The 18,941-nt window shown below is 40.8% G+C and overlaps 1 protein-coding gene across 1 annotated transcript in view; it reads right to left on the bottom strand.

Moving 5' to 3' along the window:
• Positions 1-14,847, bottom strand: part of LOC143029812 (carbohydrate sulfotransferase 12-like) — a 45,963-nt gene extending 31,116 nt beyond the window's left edge. The window contains exons 1-4 of the mRNA XM_076192848.1: positions 14,604-14,847; positions 14,351-14,506; positions 7,824-7,874; positions 7,021-7,141 (exon numbers count right to left, since the gene is read on the bottom strand). Of these exons, the coding sequence (XP_076048963.1) occupies positions 7,021-7,141; positions 7,824-7,874; positions 14,351-14,506; positions 14,604-14,847 (572 nt within the window). The remainder of the gene's footprint in view (positions 1-7,020; positions 7,142-7,823; positions 7,875-14,350; positions 14,507-14,603) is intronic.
• Positions 14,848-18,941: the final 4,094 nt, after the last annotated feature.

Here is an 18,941-nt window from a genome sequence, read left to right as displayed (position 1 = left end):
ATACGTATATGAAATACGTATGCACATCTCGGTGAATGCACCCTTCCCAACGTGAACTGTGTTCGGTGTATAGAGGATAGTAGGAATGATGTTATAAATTGTAAGAAGAAGGGGGGGTGATTCAATGTATGAGTGGTCGTGGTTTGGCCACGCCCACCCATACATTTACCGGATGTGCATGCCTATGTGAAATACGCATGCACATCTCGGTGAATTCACCCTTCCTGACATGAACAGAGTACAGTGCAAAAATATAAAAGATTTAAAGGGGGGACTGACATTCCACCAGCCGACGCAGTTCATAATCGCTAAGGTGGCGGCATAGGCGACGCACAAGACCCTCAGATGTTGTCGGAGGCCCTCTCCTCAGAAAAGCAGTTGCAGAGCAATGCTTGAGGTAGTGCTACAGTGGCGGCATCTTCTCTCTTCAGGTGTTGGATTGCTTTTAATCTGTCAGAAACAACGGTCCTCCTGTCGCAGACGGAAGAGCAGAGTTTCCACTTTTCTAGGTGTGGAGCGAGGAAGTACAAGGGGCTCATAGTCTGTGACTGCCCTGTACCAGCTCGCCCTCTCTGACACCTCTGCCTCCAGTCTGTGCTGAAGGAACCGTTGTACCTGATTAAGAGCCCTGATGCGTAGGCGCAACTGATTTCTGCTGAGAGGGACGACAACATCGACTTCGGGTCTTTGGGCGCCGCTTCAGCTGCGGCGTCGGCTAGCTCATTACCTGGGACACCTACGTGGCTTGGCACCCAGTTGAGCATAACACTCCTGCCTTGCTGATGCAGCTTCAGCAGGAGTGCTAGGATGGAGGTCAGTAGGCGGACATTGTCGCTGGGCTGTATCGATTCCAAGCTGCCTAGCAGAGACTGTGAATCCGTGTGGATCACCACAGGACCCGCTCGAGATATTAGAGCATGCTCTAACGCTCCTTGGACCGCTATGGCTTGTTGTCCCACGTACCATTTGTTTAGAACAGTACGCAGGACACGTTGGTAATCCTGATTGGAATGTCCATTGTTGACCAACATTTGTGTTGCTCGGTCGAACTCCTTCTGCGTAGACGTCCAGGAAGAGCAATGGGTAAGGGCTCGGCTGTGTATCCATTACCATTACTAACCATCACCCACCACGCACGTGATCCACATGCTTGCAACAGAGCGAGACTTCCTCTTGCTTACCTTGCGTTTCCCACGACATGCACCCCTAACACAGCACATTTGAAGACAAACAAGATATAGATGCCTAGTGTCACCAGACTAACGTATCATAAATCCTTTTATTATAACTGCCCTAGTGTATTACGCATAAACTAACATAGATATAATATACCTAACAATATCCACCAATTATACAACTAACCCTTATATATCTAAACCGTCCCCAATCCATAGATTAACGAGACTAACGCCTTTGCTTACAGCAACCCTTCTAACCCTATATATTCTATGACATCCATGTAATGTTGCCAGAGCTGGAGTAGGTGAAGAATCTACTGCCAGAGGCTGGGTAGGTCACGAACCTACCGGCCGGAGGTCAGAGCTATCGTGCCCTAGGTCAAGGCCTGGCACTTATTGTATTTAGCCCCAAGGGGCATCCGATTTGTAGTTTAACCTGAATCTCTTGTTTAAATAAACAAAGAAAACTCCCGCTTTGGAGTCTATCTCGCCACATTAAGACTTCCCTACGTAACCATATAACCTACCATAACGGTTACACTGGTGTCCAGCGGTGCTCTCACCCACACCATATTTAACGGTTACTCAACCATACCATAACGGTTACACTGGCGGCAGCAGCGGTTCGCCCACGCCCCATAAGACACTGGTATACACTGGTGGCGAGCGGTGCTCCCACGTCCTGAATAGAAGAGCCGTCATCAGCCATACTACACAAGGTTACACAACCAATCCAACTGGCGAGCGGTACTCTATTCCAACCTCCGAAGATACAAGCCTACCTTATACCAAGAAACACTGGTTTCACACATGCCTACCACAGAAGGCCGAATACATTCTTCAGTCATTCAAGCCACGCCTACCATTCAGAACATTCAGAAGGAGCAACGAAGAAGAAACCGTCTATCTTCGACTTCTCATATCTTCCTTCAAGCCACTTGATTCTATTCAGATCAGCCGCGCCTGCAGCTCAGACGACCGAGATCGTCTACGAAGCAGACATCGTCTACTTCTCATCAACCGCATCAGAAAGCTAGCTCATCACTTCGTCAAGCAAGCAACACGTCTACCCACAGGCGCACAACCAACCACTCCCTTCGAGACGACAGTCAGAATTCTAAGATCGCAGCCTTGCATCAATCTTAGAATCGGTGGTGAAATGGAACCCATTCGATTTTGAACCACCTGGTGGCAGTACGCTACCATAGTCTCTGTAGACAGATATCTACAGCGACATAGAAGAACCGGTCAACTCTACACCGCACCTCATCAAGACTCCAAACCAAGAGATAGAACTTCAATCAAAACCACAGGTTTCCATTCACCCGAGAACAACGCGAAATCCGCAAGCTCAGCACCTCGGTAAGCATATCTAACCCCCACCCTCTATCCCTTCAAGCAGTGAACCCAAGCTAATCACCTGTAGAGATCCAGCGCACCAACTCCTAGATCGACACGACGTCACGACTTCAGTCAACATACCGATGGACCCAGGCCGACGAGACAAATCCGAGAGACAATCTCGTCCGCCACAAAAAAACTACCGTCACCAATCTCCGTGAGTATAAACCATAGACTCCCACTAATTCCCCCCTTTTTTTATATATATAATTCAGAAGCCGGACGAGAAACAGCCTCCACCCCCCCCCCTCCATGTCCACCCAGACCAGAAGCTTCGCTATGACCGGCCACACCAGAGGTTTGCAGCCCTTAGGCCCAGACCCGCCTAACCAGCCTCCACCCCCACCCCTTCCACCCAGACCACAGCTTCACAGCAGTTAGGCCCGGACCCGCCTAACATACCTGCTCTTCGCATCGGGTCAGCATTCTCGCTTACCCACCCCAACCACACACCGCCACCCTTGGGTCACCGAGAATTGCTGACACTGCGATGTTCAGCGTCAGCTGGACATCAACAACTTAACCCACGACAGTGTCACATTCACCAACAGAGCAGAACAGTGCTTCCAGAATTCAGCGCAGACCTGCGATAAGTACCCCAAATTTATTATTTAATTTTATTCTTGTACATCATACACCCATATATGTATATGCATAACACACGTATCACAGAAATGTAATAATCATTTTAATTACAATTTTTTAAATGTAAATTAGTTCACGTAGAACTATCTATTAGTTACAATTATAGAAATTCAAAGACCACGATAGACAAAACCTAATAATCAAAACATCCACTATGTAATTTTAACTTACAAATAATTTTTCAATTTTAACATAGAATTAGAATATCAAAATGTCACCACGAAGAAATCTTCCAGGCAGTCACCCGAAACATAGTAAATTACGATAAACCATTGCACAAGACAAATCCCAAGATGACAATAACTAACATTAATTATTCCCCCTTCGGACGCAGGACGTCATGCGATTCGATAGGATAGGTCCTCACGATCATTTACTTATAAAAAAAAAAAAATTAAATATCTATACAACTACTTCTCTACTTCCTTCCGACCGTGAAGCCCAGGAATAATACACTCAAAACCCAACCCTCTCAAACAGGATGAATAAGCATTCCATACCATACAAAATAAAATAAAATAAAATAAAATAAATTAACTGCCTTAAATAAATATAAATGTAAATTTTAGCCAATAGCCATTCTCATAAATAACAAACTTGTATAAGTTTATATGTCTATAAAATGTTATATATAATAATATGAATTTTAGCTCTACACAAACTAACAATATAATCAAAAACAAACACTAAAAATTAGGATGTCACGTCTTCAGTAAGCTATGACTGTAGTGAAATAGTACATTCCAAATAATATCTCATAGAAAACAGATTATAAATAATTCTCATTGAACAGAGAAACAAGTGTATGGTGAACAGTGAAAATTGTTCTCATTGAAAAGAGAATATACTAGTGTAAATTTTTTTTGTACATAGCTTACTGAAAACACACAAAAAGATATGATAATATACGTAAAAATCCCCCCTTTTTACTCATTCAAACATATTTTGTTGATCAATATCACCCACTAGCAAACTTACAAGTTATCATATCTATATTGTATTCAATTATGTATGCCATCCCCACTGTCACGACCTTAACCCAAGGTACGAGGACGTACCTCAAAAAGGTCAGGGAGGCAATGTATCCATTACCATTACTAACCATCACCCACCACGCACGTGATCCACATGCTTGCAACAGAGCGAGACTTCCTCTTGCTTACCTTGCGTTTCCCACGACATGCACCCCTAACACAGCACATTTGAAGACAAACAAGATATAGATGCCTAGTGTCACCAGACTAACGTATCATAAATCCTTTTATTATAACTGCCCTAGTGTATTACGCATAAACTAACATAGATATAATATACCTAACAATATCCACCAATTATACAACTAACCCTTATATATCTAAACCGTCCCCAATCCATAGATTAACGAGACTAACGCCTTTGCTTACAGCAACCCTTCTAACCCTATATATTCTATGACATCCATGTAATGTTGCCAGAGCTGGAGTAGGTGAAGAATCTACTACCAGAGGCTGGGTAGGTCACGAACCTACCGGCCGGAGGTCAGAGCTATCGTGCCCTAGGTCAAGGCCTGGCACTTATTGTATTTAGCCCCAAGGGGCATCCGATTTGTAGTTTAACCTGAATCTCTTGTTTAAATAAACAAAGAAAACTCCCGCTTTGGAGTCTATCTCGCCACATTAAGACTTCCCTACGTAACCATATAACCTACCATAACGGTTACACTGGTGTCCAGCGGTGCTCTCACCCACACCATATTTAACGGTTACTCAACCATACCATAACGGTTACAGGCTGGAACGAGGGACGTCAATAAGGCGTTGAGTCTCTTGGCCAGCTGGTACGTGGGAGTCAGAATCTGGGAGATGATAGGTCGGTACAAGGACTCTACCATTGCTTCCTTCTACAGAAGAGCCCTTACCCATTGCTCTTCCTGGACGTCTACGTAGAAGGAGTTCGACCGAGCAACACAAATGTTGGTCAACAATGGACATTCCAATCAGGATTGCCAACGTGTCCTGCGTACTGTTCTAAACAAATGGTGCGTGGGACAACAAGCCGTGGTTGAAGAAGGAACCACTCACAGCCTCTTCTATAGAGCTTTCATGTCTTCCGCTTACCGCGAAGAAGAGAAGAGTGTGAGAAATATAATTGATAGGAATGTTAAAGTTACTAACCCTGTGGACCGTGTAAAGCTGGTAGTGTACTACAGGAACAGCCGCACAAAGGACCTCATCATGAAGAACGATAGTTCACCACGCCCTGGAGATATGGAAAGTACCTGCCTTGTGTACAAATTTTCTTGCCCAAATAGGGACTGTACGCCCTACGATGCTTACATAGGGTTGACTACTACCAGACTCTCCAGGCGCCTGAGCTATCATCTGACTCAAGGAGGTCCCAAACGTCACTTCCTGGAGAAACATGGCCAGCATCTCACAGGTGATGTCCTTCGGCAGAACACTGTCATCATTCAGAGAGAGTCCGACAAGAACCGCCTTGCCTACCTTGAAGCTTTTCATATTGCGGATAGTAGGCCGTCTCTGAATTCCCACCAAGACGCCCCTACTATACTGCCTAGTATTAAGCCTTTCAGGAGAAGCAAGCCCCGAGGCAGGACAGAAAACATTACACTACACCCCCGGGATAGCGAGGCTCGAGAGAACGGACAAGCCAGCCAATGAGCGTACGTGGGAAACTGTCCCGCCCTCTCAACCATGAGGGGACCATAAAAGGTCATCCTTCCAGCCAATCACACGCTGTATTTCTGTATCTTTGAAATATATAAACCCATGTATTTGTTCCATCTTTGTATTTTGATAATGACTCAGGTAGAGTCGAAACGTCAATAATGACCGGAATAGGAAATCTACTCTTTCCTTTACCCATTGCTATAAAGGATACCTTCAGGAAGTTGGAAACTCTGAAGAAGAAAATAATCAGTGCTGAATTTGCAATTGCTTTTAACCAAGCCTGCCTAAGAGAAAATTTACTCCCTCGGTATACAAACACACACACACACACACACATATATATATATATATATATATATATATATATATATATGTATATATATATATGTATATATATGTATATATATACTGCATATATATATATATATATATATATATATATATATATATATATATAAAGGCATCTTTAATACGATGCCATTATCCGCATGATTTCGCCGACCCCTGTCACGTTACTCCTGCAAAATTCTTTATCTTGTCTCTCCGCCTTTTGTCTATTGATCTAGTCTCACTCTTGCACTCTTCTCATCTCGCGGCGTCCACTCAGCGGCACACTTGCTCCATTGCTCATCATTCTTTGGCGCTAACTTCCCTCTCCTATTCCACTTCCTCTCTTTTTCCGCCTCCACAATATCTTTCACCCCAATCTGTTCTCTCATCCAACTCGCCCTCTATTCCCTTCACCGATCTCCACTGTGCACTCCTAGTTTTATCTGCATCACCTTCGTCGGTTTTCAAGTTTCACTCCCGTAGATTATTGTTGACATTATACATTGATTGCAAACCTTATATTCCAAACATAGAGATAGACAGCTTAAGTTTCATGCAGATAACGTTCCTGTGACACCCCGATAGACCAGAACCATTCATCACCCTACTGTGGTTGAAGACTAACCTCCGCTCAGAAAGCAATGTTGCTCACTTTTGAACTTCTCCCATTGCTCCATTCTGCTACAATCCTTCAATCTCTCCTTTGTGACTCGGAACGATGTTGTTGTCCCCGAGGGTCGAAACACTGGGTATCTCTAGCAGAATAGGGATACTTACATACATTTCTATTTACTCACTTCAAGAACCCCATCAGATGTTGGCGTGCCACTGTGCCTTCCCTCAAAATACGTGAGCGTCCTGTGTTGCTTGTGTGACGCCGGCGCCAAATGTCCCAGAGCCCCTGCTTCCGAACACTCGCTCGATCACGACAAGTGTGATGAAACAATGAGCACAATACGTTTTACACTGGTAGACCAACGAACATGTTCCACAGAGTAACAGCTGTGACCAACATGCTGTTCGCACACACGCGCGCGCACACACAAATCTATGTATCGCAAATAGGGGTGACAAGACCGTTGAGAATATATATGTATATATATATATATATATATATATATATATATATATATATATATATAATATATATATATATATATATATATGTATACATATATATATATATATATATATGTATACATATATATATATATGTATAATATACTGTATATGTGTGTGTGTGTGTGTGTGTGTGTGTGTGTGTGTGTGTGTGTGTGTGTGTGTGTGTGTGTGTGTGTGTGTGTGTGTGTGTGTGTGTGTGTGTGTGTGTGTGTGTGCGTGTGTGTGTGTGTGTGTTGCGCCCCACTCCTTTCCCCTTTTGTCACTTTCTTCCCCTTTTTGCCTCCAATCATCCAACTTTGTCAAGTTCTATACTGTTAGTTCCACTTAGTATTGGTTCTTTTCATTAACAAGCTTCTACCTCTGTCTAGGAGAATTAAATAGAGAGTTTTTCCTTCTGTCACCTTTAGAAAGCAGACAGATCACCAACCATCCAGGGAGAGCTAAGTTATCCGATGGTCAGATAACCCATCTTGCTTACTCCGATGTGGTGGTGTGGTGGGCGTGGATGTGGTGGATGTGGCGGACGAGACTATGGAGGAAATTAACGAGATCTTTACAGTATTCCAGGGAACAGCAGAACAAATAGGCCTAAAATGCAATGAGCAGAAAACGGAAATTATTCAACTAAGTAGAAATAGAAATTATATACCAGGACAGGGGCAAATTGGATCACTAAGTGTGAAGAAAGTGGATAAGTTCAAGTACCTGGGGTCCAGTATCAGTGAGAGAAATGAACTGGACATAGAAATAAACGAACGAGTAGCTGTAGGAAACATGTGTTACCATGCCCTGCCATCTGTAATGAAGAGTCGGACCATCAGCAGAAGAACTAAGGTAAGAACATATAACATTGTGATAAAACCAACAGTCCTGTGCGGATGTGAAACATAGAGACTGACAAAACAAAGGGAGAAGAGACTGGAAATCTTTTGAAAACAATATCCTGAGTAGAATCCTCGGTCCAGTATATGATGAAGAAAAAGGGAGATGGAGACGAAGATATAACAGGGAAATTAAAGATCAGACCGGACAAACGTACATTCAGGATGAAGTACGGGGAAGAAGAGCAAGGTGGGCTGGACATTGTGTCCGAATGGAGGCAGACTTATAAGGAAGATGATAGGAGTACAGGGCAAATGGCCATTGGGGAGACCCAGGTACAGATGGATGGATGAAGTGGAGAAGGACATGAAGAGGGTGGCGCCAGGAGAGGACTGGAAAGAATTGGCAGAGGATAGAACCATCTCGAGAGGTATAGTAAAAGTGGTGAAGGGTCGTCCGGCCTGACAATCAACAGAGTAGTAGTAGTAGTAGTAGTAGTAGTAGTAGTAGTAGTAGTAGTAGTAGTAGTAGTAGTAGTAGTAGTAGTAGTAGTAGTATCTTCCATTAATTCTTATACAGCGTGCTCCAAAGAAATCCCCCGAGAGCACGTATGCAAGATCCTACGTGAGCTTTTGTTCGAGGCATGTATTACTTAATAGTTAGGTGAGATGGGTGGTCTAGTTTAAAATAGTTAAGTTAGAAATAATTGGTATACAGTAACTAAGGGGGAATATGTTATGCTTAGCTTTGTCAACGGTTATTAGGTATAATGGGATTACATATGTAAAATCATAAAAATATGTATATACATATAATAATACTAAAATGTGGAAATAATATGATATTATGTTTATAATAGTAAGGAGTTAAATATTTGGTAATGATAATATAATATTAATAACTATATATATATATAGTTGGTTAACAGCAGTAATTATGGAATGTAGGTTTCATTGATAAAAATGTTTAAGTAGAAAACAGAATTACTTGACTGAAGGAATGCATATGCATATGATAATAAGTAAAAGTGAAATATAGGAAAGGTTATTGTATATAATAATATATATGAGGTGCAAGTAGGCCAACACTGCAGATAGTAAGGTTGTTGATAAGGAATACTTGAAACTTTCCGACCGTAACTGGCGTGGATACTCTGCCGAGGTGGGCTGTTTCTTTCCGTAGAGTTGGTTGTAGTTACACGTTTAGGACGACGTAAGTTTTCAATAAAAATAGGGTACTGGGAAGAGATCAGCGGTGTGTGTGGAATTATCTCTAGATGAGGGGAGTGCCTCGTTGATGTTCTCGTAAAAACAAAGGAGAAAGGCAGTATCAGAGGGGGGGATGGATGGGTTGGTTAATACTGGTATTGATAATATCAAGTATTTTGAAAGGTTGGTGTTTAGTTTACCTTGGTTAGAGGCGGGTAGATGATGTGGAGTCGGTGACGATAACCTTCGTATTGTGCAAGGTGTGATATTTGCTTGTAGGGCGGTTAGGACTTATTGTTCTTGGTAGGGAATATCTTGTAGAAGTTGACTGCCACCAGGTGGTGAGAAATGTAATTTTCACCACCGATACTAGACTGCGAAGTTTGGAGTTGGTTCCTACGTTCCGAAGGAAACGGTTGGTGTAGGGGGGGCGCGTGTGAGGAGTCCTCGATATTCTTTCTTCTGGTAGGTGTGGCGAATTCAATTGGTTTTCTTCTCTGGAGACGTGGGTGCGGCCACTAGCTGCCACCAGATTGTATCCTCAACTGGTGCTGAAAGGATACATTTTACGGAAGTCGGGATGGTTACTCCAAACTCGTAGTAAGTTCCTTTCCTTTATTCAAAGGATTCACTTGTTTCACAATACACTGAAATTGACTACATGTCTTTTCTATTTTATACAGTTAATTGTCTGTATCACTAGCCTTTTGCACAATACCTGTCATCGCACCAACTCCTCTTCCTCCCCGGTGCGTCTCAGTTTCGTTCGGCGGAAACGCTAGATATGCAAAATTACCAGGTGCTGGCAATTGTACTTACACTGTTTTCAATGGGAGTATTCGGCCTCCCACAACCAAATTCTCATACTTAATTACTAATTACATCCCATTTATTTATTATATAATATCTAAGGGGGAAAAGCTCGTTGTTATTGGGATGTTCTGTAATGTTATGAGTTGGTGGTCGACTGCACTTATAAGTGTGCGTTCGTGTGTGTGTGTGTGTGTGTGTTGCCTGGCTGTCGCGATGCTAGAGATTGCTTGGGTCAGCGAGATGTGTGTTGCATTGGGCCTCGTGATGTTTAGCTCAGCAATCTCGAGACAGGAAATAGTGTGAGGTTGGGGTGGTTGGGTGAGGATGTAAGTGGGTCATATGACTGGCTGTATGCTCACGTATATATGGGACGTATACATAACTCAAACCATTCACTCTCTCCATTTCAAATCCTAACACAAGCTCTACTACTCTCATAAAAACTCTTGACTGCTCTTAACAGCTTTCCTCCTATCCCATACATCTGCAATACCTTCCACAGTGCCTTCCTGTCTACCCTGTCATAAGCCTTTTCCAGATCCATAAAAAACAAAAAAACATCTTTACCTTTTCCTATAGCTTTCTCACATATCTGTCTTACCACAAAGATCTGATCTACACAACCCCTACCTGTCCTAAACCCACACTGTTCCTCACCAATTACTTCCTCTGTTCCTCTCCTAATCCTCTCAATCAAGACCCTCCCATAAGCCTTCCCAACTACACTCAATAAGCTGATCCTTCTGAAACTACTACACTCACACTTGTCCCCCTTTCCCTTATAAAGCGGAACTATACAGGCACTCCTCCAGCACTCTACCCTCTCTTAAACAAACATTAAACAACCTCACCAGCCAGTCCACCATAACTGTACCTCCTTTCTTCAGACATTCTGCATGGCATCCATCCAGACCAGGTGCCTTACCTGCTCTCATCATCTTAACAGCTGCTTTCACTTCATCCTTCCCTATTTCGCCTCCATTTTCCTCACTCGTCACTCTCATTTTCTTAGCGCCTCCCACTGCAACTACCTTCCCCTCCCTATCCTCAATCACATTTAGCAACTCCCTAAAATACTCTGCCCACCTTCCTCTCACTGCCTTCTCCAATATCATCTCTCCATCTGCACCTTTTACCTTTTCTTTTCTACTTGATTCGCCTCCTTTTTCTCTTTTAATTTCCTTCCAAAACATCTTTTTATTGCTTTCAATATTTTCTGTTATACTCTTACCCCACTTCACATCTGCTCTTCTCATTGCTTCCTTTATCTTATGCTTAGCTTCCCTTCTCTTTACTTTGTACCTCTCATACGAGTCCCTCGTCCTAATTTGCAGCCAATCTATGAATACCTGCTTCTTCTCTTCTACACATTTCTTTTTTTCCTCTTCCCACCACTCACTACCCTTCCTTCTTTTTCCTCCCGCCCTCCTTGTTTCACACACCATCTTTGCACACCTTATGACTCCCTCCTTGAACCATCCCCATTCCTCCTCCTTTACTCCCTCCCACTCCTCTTTCAGGTTCTTCTTAAACTCACTTTATTTTTTTCCTCATTTAAGTAGTTCACTCTTAGTACCTCCCTACCTTCTGCCCTTTTCCTCCTTCTCCACCTATTCTCCACTCTCATTTTACCTTCCACCAGAAAATGATCTGATATTCCCCCACTTTCTCCCCTTAGAACATGTATATCCTTAACTCTTCCTACCATACTCCTGGTCACCACTATATAGTCCATTAACGCTCTATCTGCCACTCTTTCATCCACAACCCTCTTTCATGTGTACTTATGCTTGACTTTCTTCCTAAACACTGTATTTACTATCATCAACTCTCAAGACACATCTCCACCATCATTTCTCCACTACGATTTTTACCTCGAACTCCATACTTCCCAATTACTCCGTCTACTGGTTCATTTCCTACCCTAGCATTAAGGTCTCCCAATACAACTACATTGACATTTCTCCCTAATCCCTCTATGCACTCATTTATATCTACCCAAAAAGCTTCCCTTTCCTCTACGCTCTTCTCACTACCAGGTCCATATGCACTTACAAAAACCCACATCTCCCTTCCCAGCTTCACCTTCATCCACATCAACCTTGATGACACCTCCTTCCACTCCACTACCCGCTTACTTATCTCTTCACTTACTAGTATAGCCACCCCTTCTCTCCCTCGTCCCCTCTTCACTCCTGAGTACCTACCAGCTACACTCCCAAACTCACAGTTACCCTTTACTTTAATTTTAGTTTCACTCAAAGCCAGCACATCCATCTTTCTTCTCACAAACATACTGCCTATCCCCTTTTATTCTCATCTGTACCATATCCACGCACATTAAAAGACCCAAACCTTAGGGTACTGGTTGGAAAACTCCCAGACCCTCTTATGCCTTTTCTTCTCTTTTTGGGAATGTCCCCTTTCGGGGCTACAGGTAGTAGGACTCCTAATCCCATCCCCGTCCCAATTTTTGTCGCCTTTTACGACTCAAGTGGAAAGACTTGGTGGTAGCATTCTCTTCCCCCACCACAAGGTAGGTAGGCGAAAATAGAAAATGAATATTCAGAGAAATGGTACAGGACAGCATAACGGAGGGACAGTCGTAGTATAAAAGTGTCATCATTTCTCTATGAACAGTTTTCCTCTATCACAGATAAAATGATGTGTGACTCTGGTCAGTGGGGGCGTCCCATATAGACCCTAGAGCAGAGGTGGGGAACCTGCGGCCTTCAGGGCCATCAAGTGCGGCCTTTTGAGGCCTTTGATATACTTTTTTTTTTCTTAAATACCTTGAGTTCCTTTTAAGTCTGAAATCATTATACACCTGAAACTTATAATATGATAAAAGGGATAAAATTGAAAGAAAAAAAATTCAGTGCGGCCTCTATGTGGGACGATGAATTGTAAGGTGGCCTTCATGCACAAAAAGGTTCCCCACCCCTGCCCTAGAGTATCAACTGCATGCTACTTTGCCACAATAACATGCACCCAATATATATTTTTATTTGTATACGCTTTACAAAGCATTAATATGTTTATCGTGTATTATGTATGTCATGGCGGACGGGCAAATTAAATACAAGTGAAATAAAACTCAACAATCACATATGCACTGCGCTGTGCAACTGCGAAGGGGACTATTTCCAATCTAAGGCACATTAAACTAAATCTTTATATGACTAAAATGTACTATTTGAAGGATCAGCATAAATCATTCTGCTTTTGTGGTGAGTGGTTGTGAAATTCAAAGTTATGTATCAAAAGACAAAACAAATTGTTTTATCGTTTGAAGATGATTACAATAATTCAGTCTGTTTACTGTTTGAAATGAATGTTAATTGTTAACTTTTGTGTTTATTGTGTATATTCAGATAAATACTTCTTCAAGAGCACTTGTATATCAAACATTTTATCCATTGTGGATGAAAAATTCAGTTTTTATACTTCCAAAATGCACATGAAAAGCCCAGGTCCTTTCACAATTGTATTCAGAGGTTGGGGGAAAAAATGGTCATTAGGGAGTTTTGATTCCATTTTTATTATCGAGATAGTTTTTATTATATATTTTAGAAACCTGCCAAGTTTCATATTCTTAACTTAAAAAATAAAATGTTTAAGACAATTTAATCAATTTTTGTGACGTCCGCCATATGATAAGATGTTAGTTCCTGCTGTGGCCACCATGGGACTCTGACAGCTTCCCTCCATATCCAAAAAGGTTTACCTAGGGTTATCATATAAGTGTGCCAAGTTTCATCCTTTTAACCAAAAATATGCACGATCTTAGGCATAGATCCCCCACTAGGACGGTGCGGCGGAGGACAAGCCGTGTGCATTCGAAGAAAACGCAGTCGAGGAGAAAACGCAGTCGAATCACTTCAAAATCTTAGTCTCACTGGCGGTTGTGCCGGCCATACTTCCTTCGTTCTCTCTTCCATTTTACATCGTTTGGTAAGTTCAGCATGAGATCTTCGGAGCCACATCAGGAAGGGGCCCATTTCTTTTCAAGTAAAGAGAAGAATCGTTTATGGTCAGCCAGTGCACAAGGAAGCGTCGCTTGTTCAAATCTCTCACGTTCAGCTAGTGTTTACCAAATGCCACTCATTTTCACGATTTGATTGTTACCTTGTGGAAATCTCGGCGAATAGGCCTCAGTTACAGAAACTGCCGCTGCTTCCACCCTGGCCGTGCTGCTTCCAGTGAAGTGGTATTCGATGTACCAGCTTGTAGTGGGGCCACGTGTTACTATAGGATGGTGTGGGAGGTGTGTCTTCAATTTCTAAGTAGGCATCTAGTCGTATTTTGAATGATCCCACTGTGCAGGATGAATGTTGTTTACGTAGTTGGGGAGACTATTGAAGAGCTTGGGGGCCACCCTGGTGAAAGAATTTGCTTGGAGATATGTGGTGCACCTTTTGCTGCTGGCCATTCCATCAACATAGCAGGATCCTCTCTTGTCTGGGTGTCACTCCAATGTTGGGGACGAGGCCCTCCAGCATTTTTCACGTGTAAATTATCAGGAACCGTTCTTTGCCCCTTTGGAGTGAATAGTTTGAGGTGCTTGAGTCTGTCCCAGTAGTTCATGCCTTTCACACACCCAATCTTGCTGGTGGAGGTTCTTTGGAGACACTCAAGTTTATCTCCCCTATACTGCATGGTCATTTGAAAATATGTTGGTTATTCTATACACTCTTTTCTGTGTACTTATGAGCAAGCATTAATTGGAAATAAACATATACATATGTAAATAGATTAATAACAAAATAGATGAATATATATACATATATTTAGATAACTAAAAATAGAAAAATAAAAAGATGAGGAAAAAGAAACTGAATGTCGCCATTTATTGTAAAATACTTGATTTTGTGACGTTTTGGATGCACTAATGTTCCTTTTCTCTCTGGTAACAGACGTAAGGATAGAAAACGCACTGCAAAAGATTGAAGAACACAAACAGCACAAAGGTAATTTTCTCTCTTTATTTTATTTTATTTTATTTTATTTTTTATTTTTACCTCGTGGAACCCATGGGTTTTTGCATCATATTCTTTATTATGTTACGGACGCATGGACATTAACTCACCTTTTTCTATTGCACGAGTGATGAACATAAGATCACGCATCCAATTGTCCGGGTCAGGGCAAGGCAGGAGTGTCACTTTCTTCACTTTATTCTAACTAACGAAGATGAGGATTTCACACGTGTGTTCAACACCAGTATTAGGCTTACTCTGCTGCTATGCGAGGCATGGCGGGCGACGCCGGGACTCCCCCTTGGGGTCCCCCCACGTATACCCTCGCTACTATGCTCTCTCTCTCCGACATCACGCATCACTCACACGACCGTACCAACCATCCAGGCACACTATGCAACATTACTTCATGCTCTTTCGCCACATTATCCCCCTCTACAAAGCTTGACGACCCGTCAGCTTTCACCTACAAACTTACAAACGAACTTAAAACAAAACATTCTGTATAAAAAAAACAATAAAACATCACTTCTTCAATTGGAAAAGGATTACAAAGGATTACAAAGGCGGAGCATGCCGACAGGAGACCTTTTTATCCATATCTAGGTCGGATGCAAAAAAAAAAAAATCATATTAATAATAAATTAAAACTATAATAATGTAAAAATAACAAACAAAATACATAAATAAATGCATAGGTATAGTTGAATAACAAACAAAAAGGTAAATAGTAAATTATTATAAATTGACATATAACTAATAATAAATGAAAATCAGACAGACAAATTATAACAAAACAAAAACAAATAATATAACATAAATTATAATCATTACAGCATCTTACTTAGGTATTTATCTAAATGATTCTTAAAGCTTCGAACTGAACTACATTGCACTACCTGTGCAGGAAGTTTATTCCATTCATTAACTACACGGTTGGCAAAGTTGTTTCTACCTACTTCCAAATTGAATCTATTTCCGGACAGTTTGAGACCATTGTTTCTTGTCTGATTCTCATTCAATGTGAAAATTTGGTCACTTTTGATGTTGTCAATTCCCTTTAAAATCTTAAAGACCTGTATCAAGTCACCTCTGAGTCTACGCTTTTTTAGGGAAAACAGATTCATGTGCTTAAGTCGATTTTCGTATGATTTATTTTTGATATTTGGAATCAGTTTTGTGGCTCGCCGTTGTACTTTTTCCAGTCTGTCAATGTATTTAATGAGATTCGGTGACCATACGGAAACAGCATATTCCAAATGTGGACGAACTAACGATTTATATAGCTTGATAATGAGTGATGGACTTTTGAAATCAAAAGATCGCGCAATCAATCCCAGAATCTTATTTGCTTTCTCAGAGGCTGAAATACACTGCTTGGATGATTTGAGGTCGTTACTGATAATTACGCCGAGATCTTTTTCACTATCCACTTTTGTTAACGAATTTCCAAATAACTTGTAATCGTACTTACTGTTATTTTTATCTATGTGCATTACCTTGCATTTACTTGTGTTAAATTTCATTAGCCACTTTTCAGACCATTGCTGTAATTGATCTAAATCTTCTTGAATATCTAATTGGTTTGAGTGATCATTTGCCACTCCGCACAGTTTTGTATCATCAGCAAATTTGGAAACAGTAGATTTTAGTCCATGGTCTATATCATTTATATATACTATGAATAGAAGTGGCCCAAGAACGGAACCCTGAGGAACTCCACTTGCAACACTTTTCCATCCAGAAGTTTTTCCATTTAAAACAACTCTCTGTTTTCGACCTTTCAACCAATTACTAGTCCAACCTAATAGGCTACCACTTATTCCATGCAAAGCTAATTTAGTAAGTAGTCTTTCGTGTGGGACGGTATCAAAAGCTTTTGCAAAGTCTAGATATATTAAATCTATATTGTTTCTTTTGTCATAATTCGAGATAACTGTGTTGTAGAATTCGAGTAAGTTAGTCACGCAAGAACGTTTCCGTCTGAAACCATTCTGGCTATCATTTATCAAACGGTTACTTTCTAAATGATATTCGAAAGTAACCGTTTGATAAATGATAGCCAGCATGGTTTCAGACGGAAACGTTCTTGCGTGACTAACTTACTCGAATTCTACAAGAACACTTAAACACATCCAATGACATATCCAAATAACAAATAACATCAAATGGCATATCCTAACACATTAATAACATCAAATGTCAATCACATAGTCCGTTAATGAGTGATGGACTTTTGAAATCAAAAGATCGTGCAATCAGTCCTAGAATCTTATTTGCTTTCTCAGAGGCTGAAATACACTGCTTGGTTGATTTGAGATCGTTACTGATAATTACGCCGAGATCTTTTTCACTATCCACTTTTGTTAACGAATTTCCAAATAACTTGTAATCATACTTACTGTTATTTTTACCTATGTGCATTACCTTGCATTTACTTGTGTTAAATTTCATTAGCCATTTTTCAGACCATTGCTGTAATTTATATAAATCTTCTTGAATATCTAATTGGTTTAAGTGATCATTTGCCATTCTGCACAGTTTTGTATTATCAGCAAATTTGGAAACAGTAGATTTTAGTCCATGGTCTATATCATTTATATATACTATGAATAGAAGTGGCCCAAGGAACTCCACTTGTAACATTTTTCCATCCAGAAGTTTTTTCCATTTAAAACAACTCTATTTCGATCATTCAACCAATTACTAGTCCAACTTAATAGGCTACCACTTATTCCGTGCGAAGTAGTCTTTCGTGTGGGACGGTGTCAAAAGCTTTTGCAAAGTCTAGATATATTAAATCTATATTGTTTCTTTTGTCATAATTCGAGATAACTGTGTTGTAGAATTCGAGTAAGTTAGTCACGCAAGACCGTTTCCGTCTGAAACCATGCTGGCTATCATTTATCCAACGGTTACTTTCTAAATGATGTTCGATAGCATCTCTGATGATAGTTTCCATTGTTTTTCCTACAATTGAAGTCAAACTTATAGGCCTATAGTTATTTGGCTTCTTTTTGTCACCTTTTTTGAATATGGGAGTAACGTTAGCTAGCTTCCATTCTCTTGGGACATCTCCGGATATGATGGATTTCTTGAAAATAATTTCTAATGGAACAACAATCTCATTTTTCATTTCCTTGAATCTTGGATGCCAACCGTCTGGCCCTGGTGTTTTATTAACTTTGAGTTTATCTATACACCTTTTAATTTTTTCTTTTGTTATATTCACCCTAGACTTTTCACAGGAGTTCACTTTGAGGTGTTTCGTTTACGAATACCAAGCTAAAATAATTGTTTAAAATATTACACATTCCTTCATTTGAATATTCAAGTTGACAGTCAGCAGATAATAGTGGACCAATGTGATTCCTAACAATCTTTTTATCCCTAATGTAACTATAGAATTCTTTGGGATTCTCTTTTGATTTATCAGCGATGTTAATTTCGTATTGTAGTTTTTTTTATTGTCTTTTTAAAACTCTCTGTATTGATACATAACTTTCATAGTCATTAGATGCACCCGAGCACTTATATTTCTTATAAGCCTGTCTCTTTTTAGCAATACTTTTATCAGTTTCTTTGTCGAGCCACTTTGGGCGAGCCTGATTTGGGGGACGTCTGTCCTTAAAAGGAATCTAAGTATGAATCATCTTAGTGAGCGTATTTTGAAATATTTCCCACATCTGATCCAAGATCTATATATACCGACCTTGATCTGATCAACAGGTCTTTCGCTTAATTTTGCCTCCCAATCTGTAACATGAAGCTCCT

This window comes from Oratosquilla oratoria, chromosome 1 (genome assembly GCF_046742065.1).
Source record: "Oratosquilla oratoria isolate Oo_2021 chromosome 1, ASM4674206v1, whole genome shotgun sequence".
Taxonomy (NCBI): domain Eukaryota; kingdom Metazoa; phylum Arthropoda; class Malacostraca; order Stomatopoda; family Squillidae; genus Oratosquilla; species Oratosquilla oratoria.
This window is presented reverse-complemented; position numbering and strand designations above follow the sequence as displayed.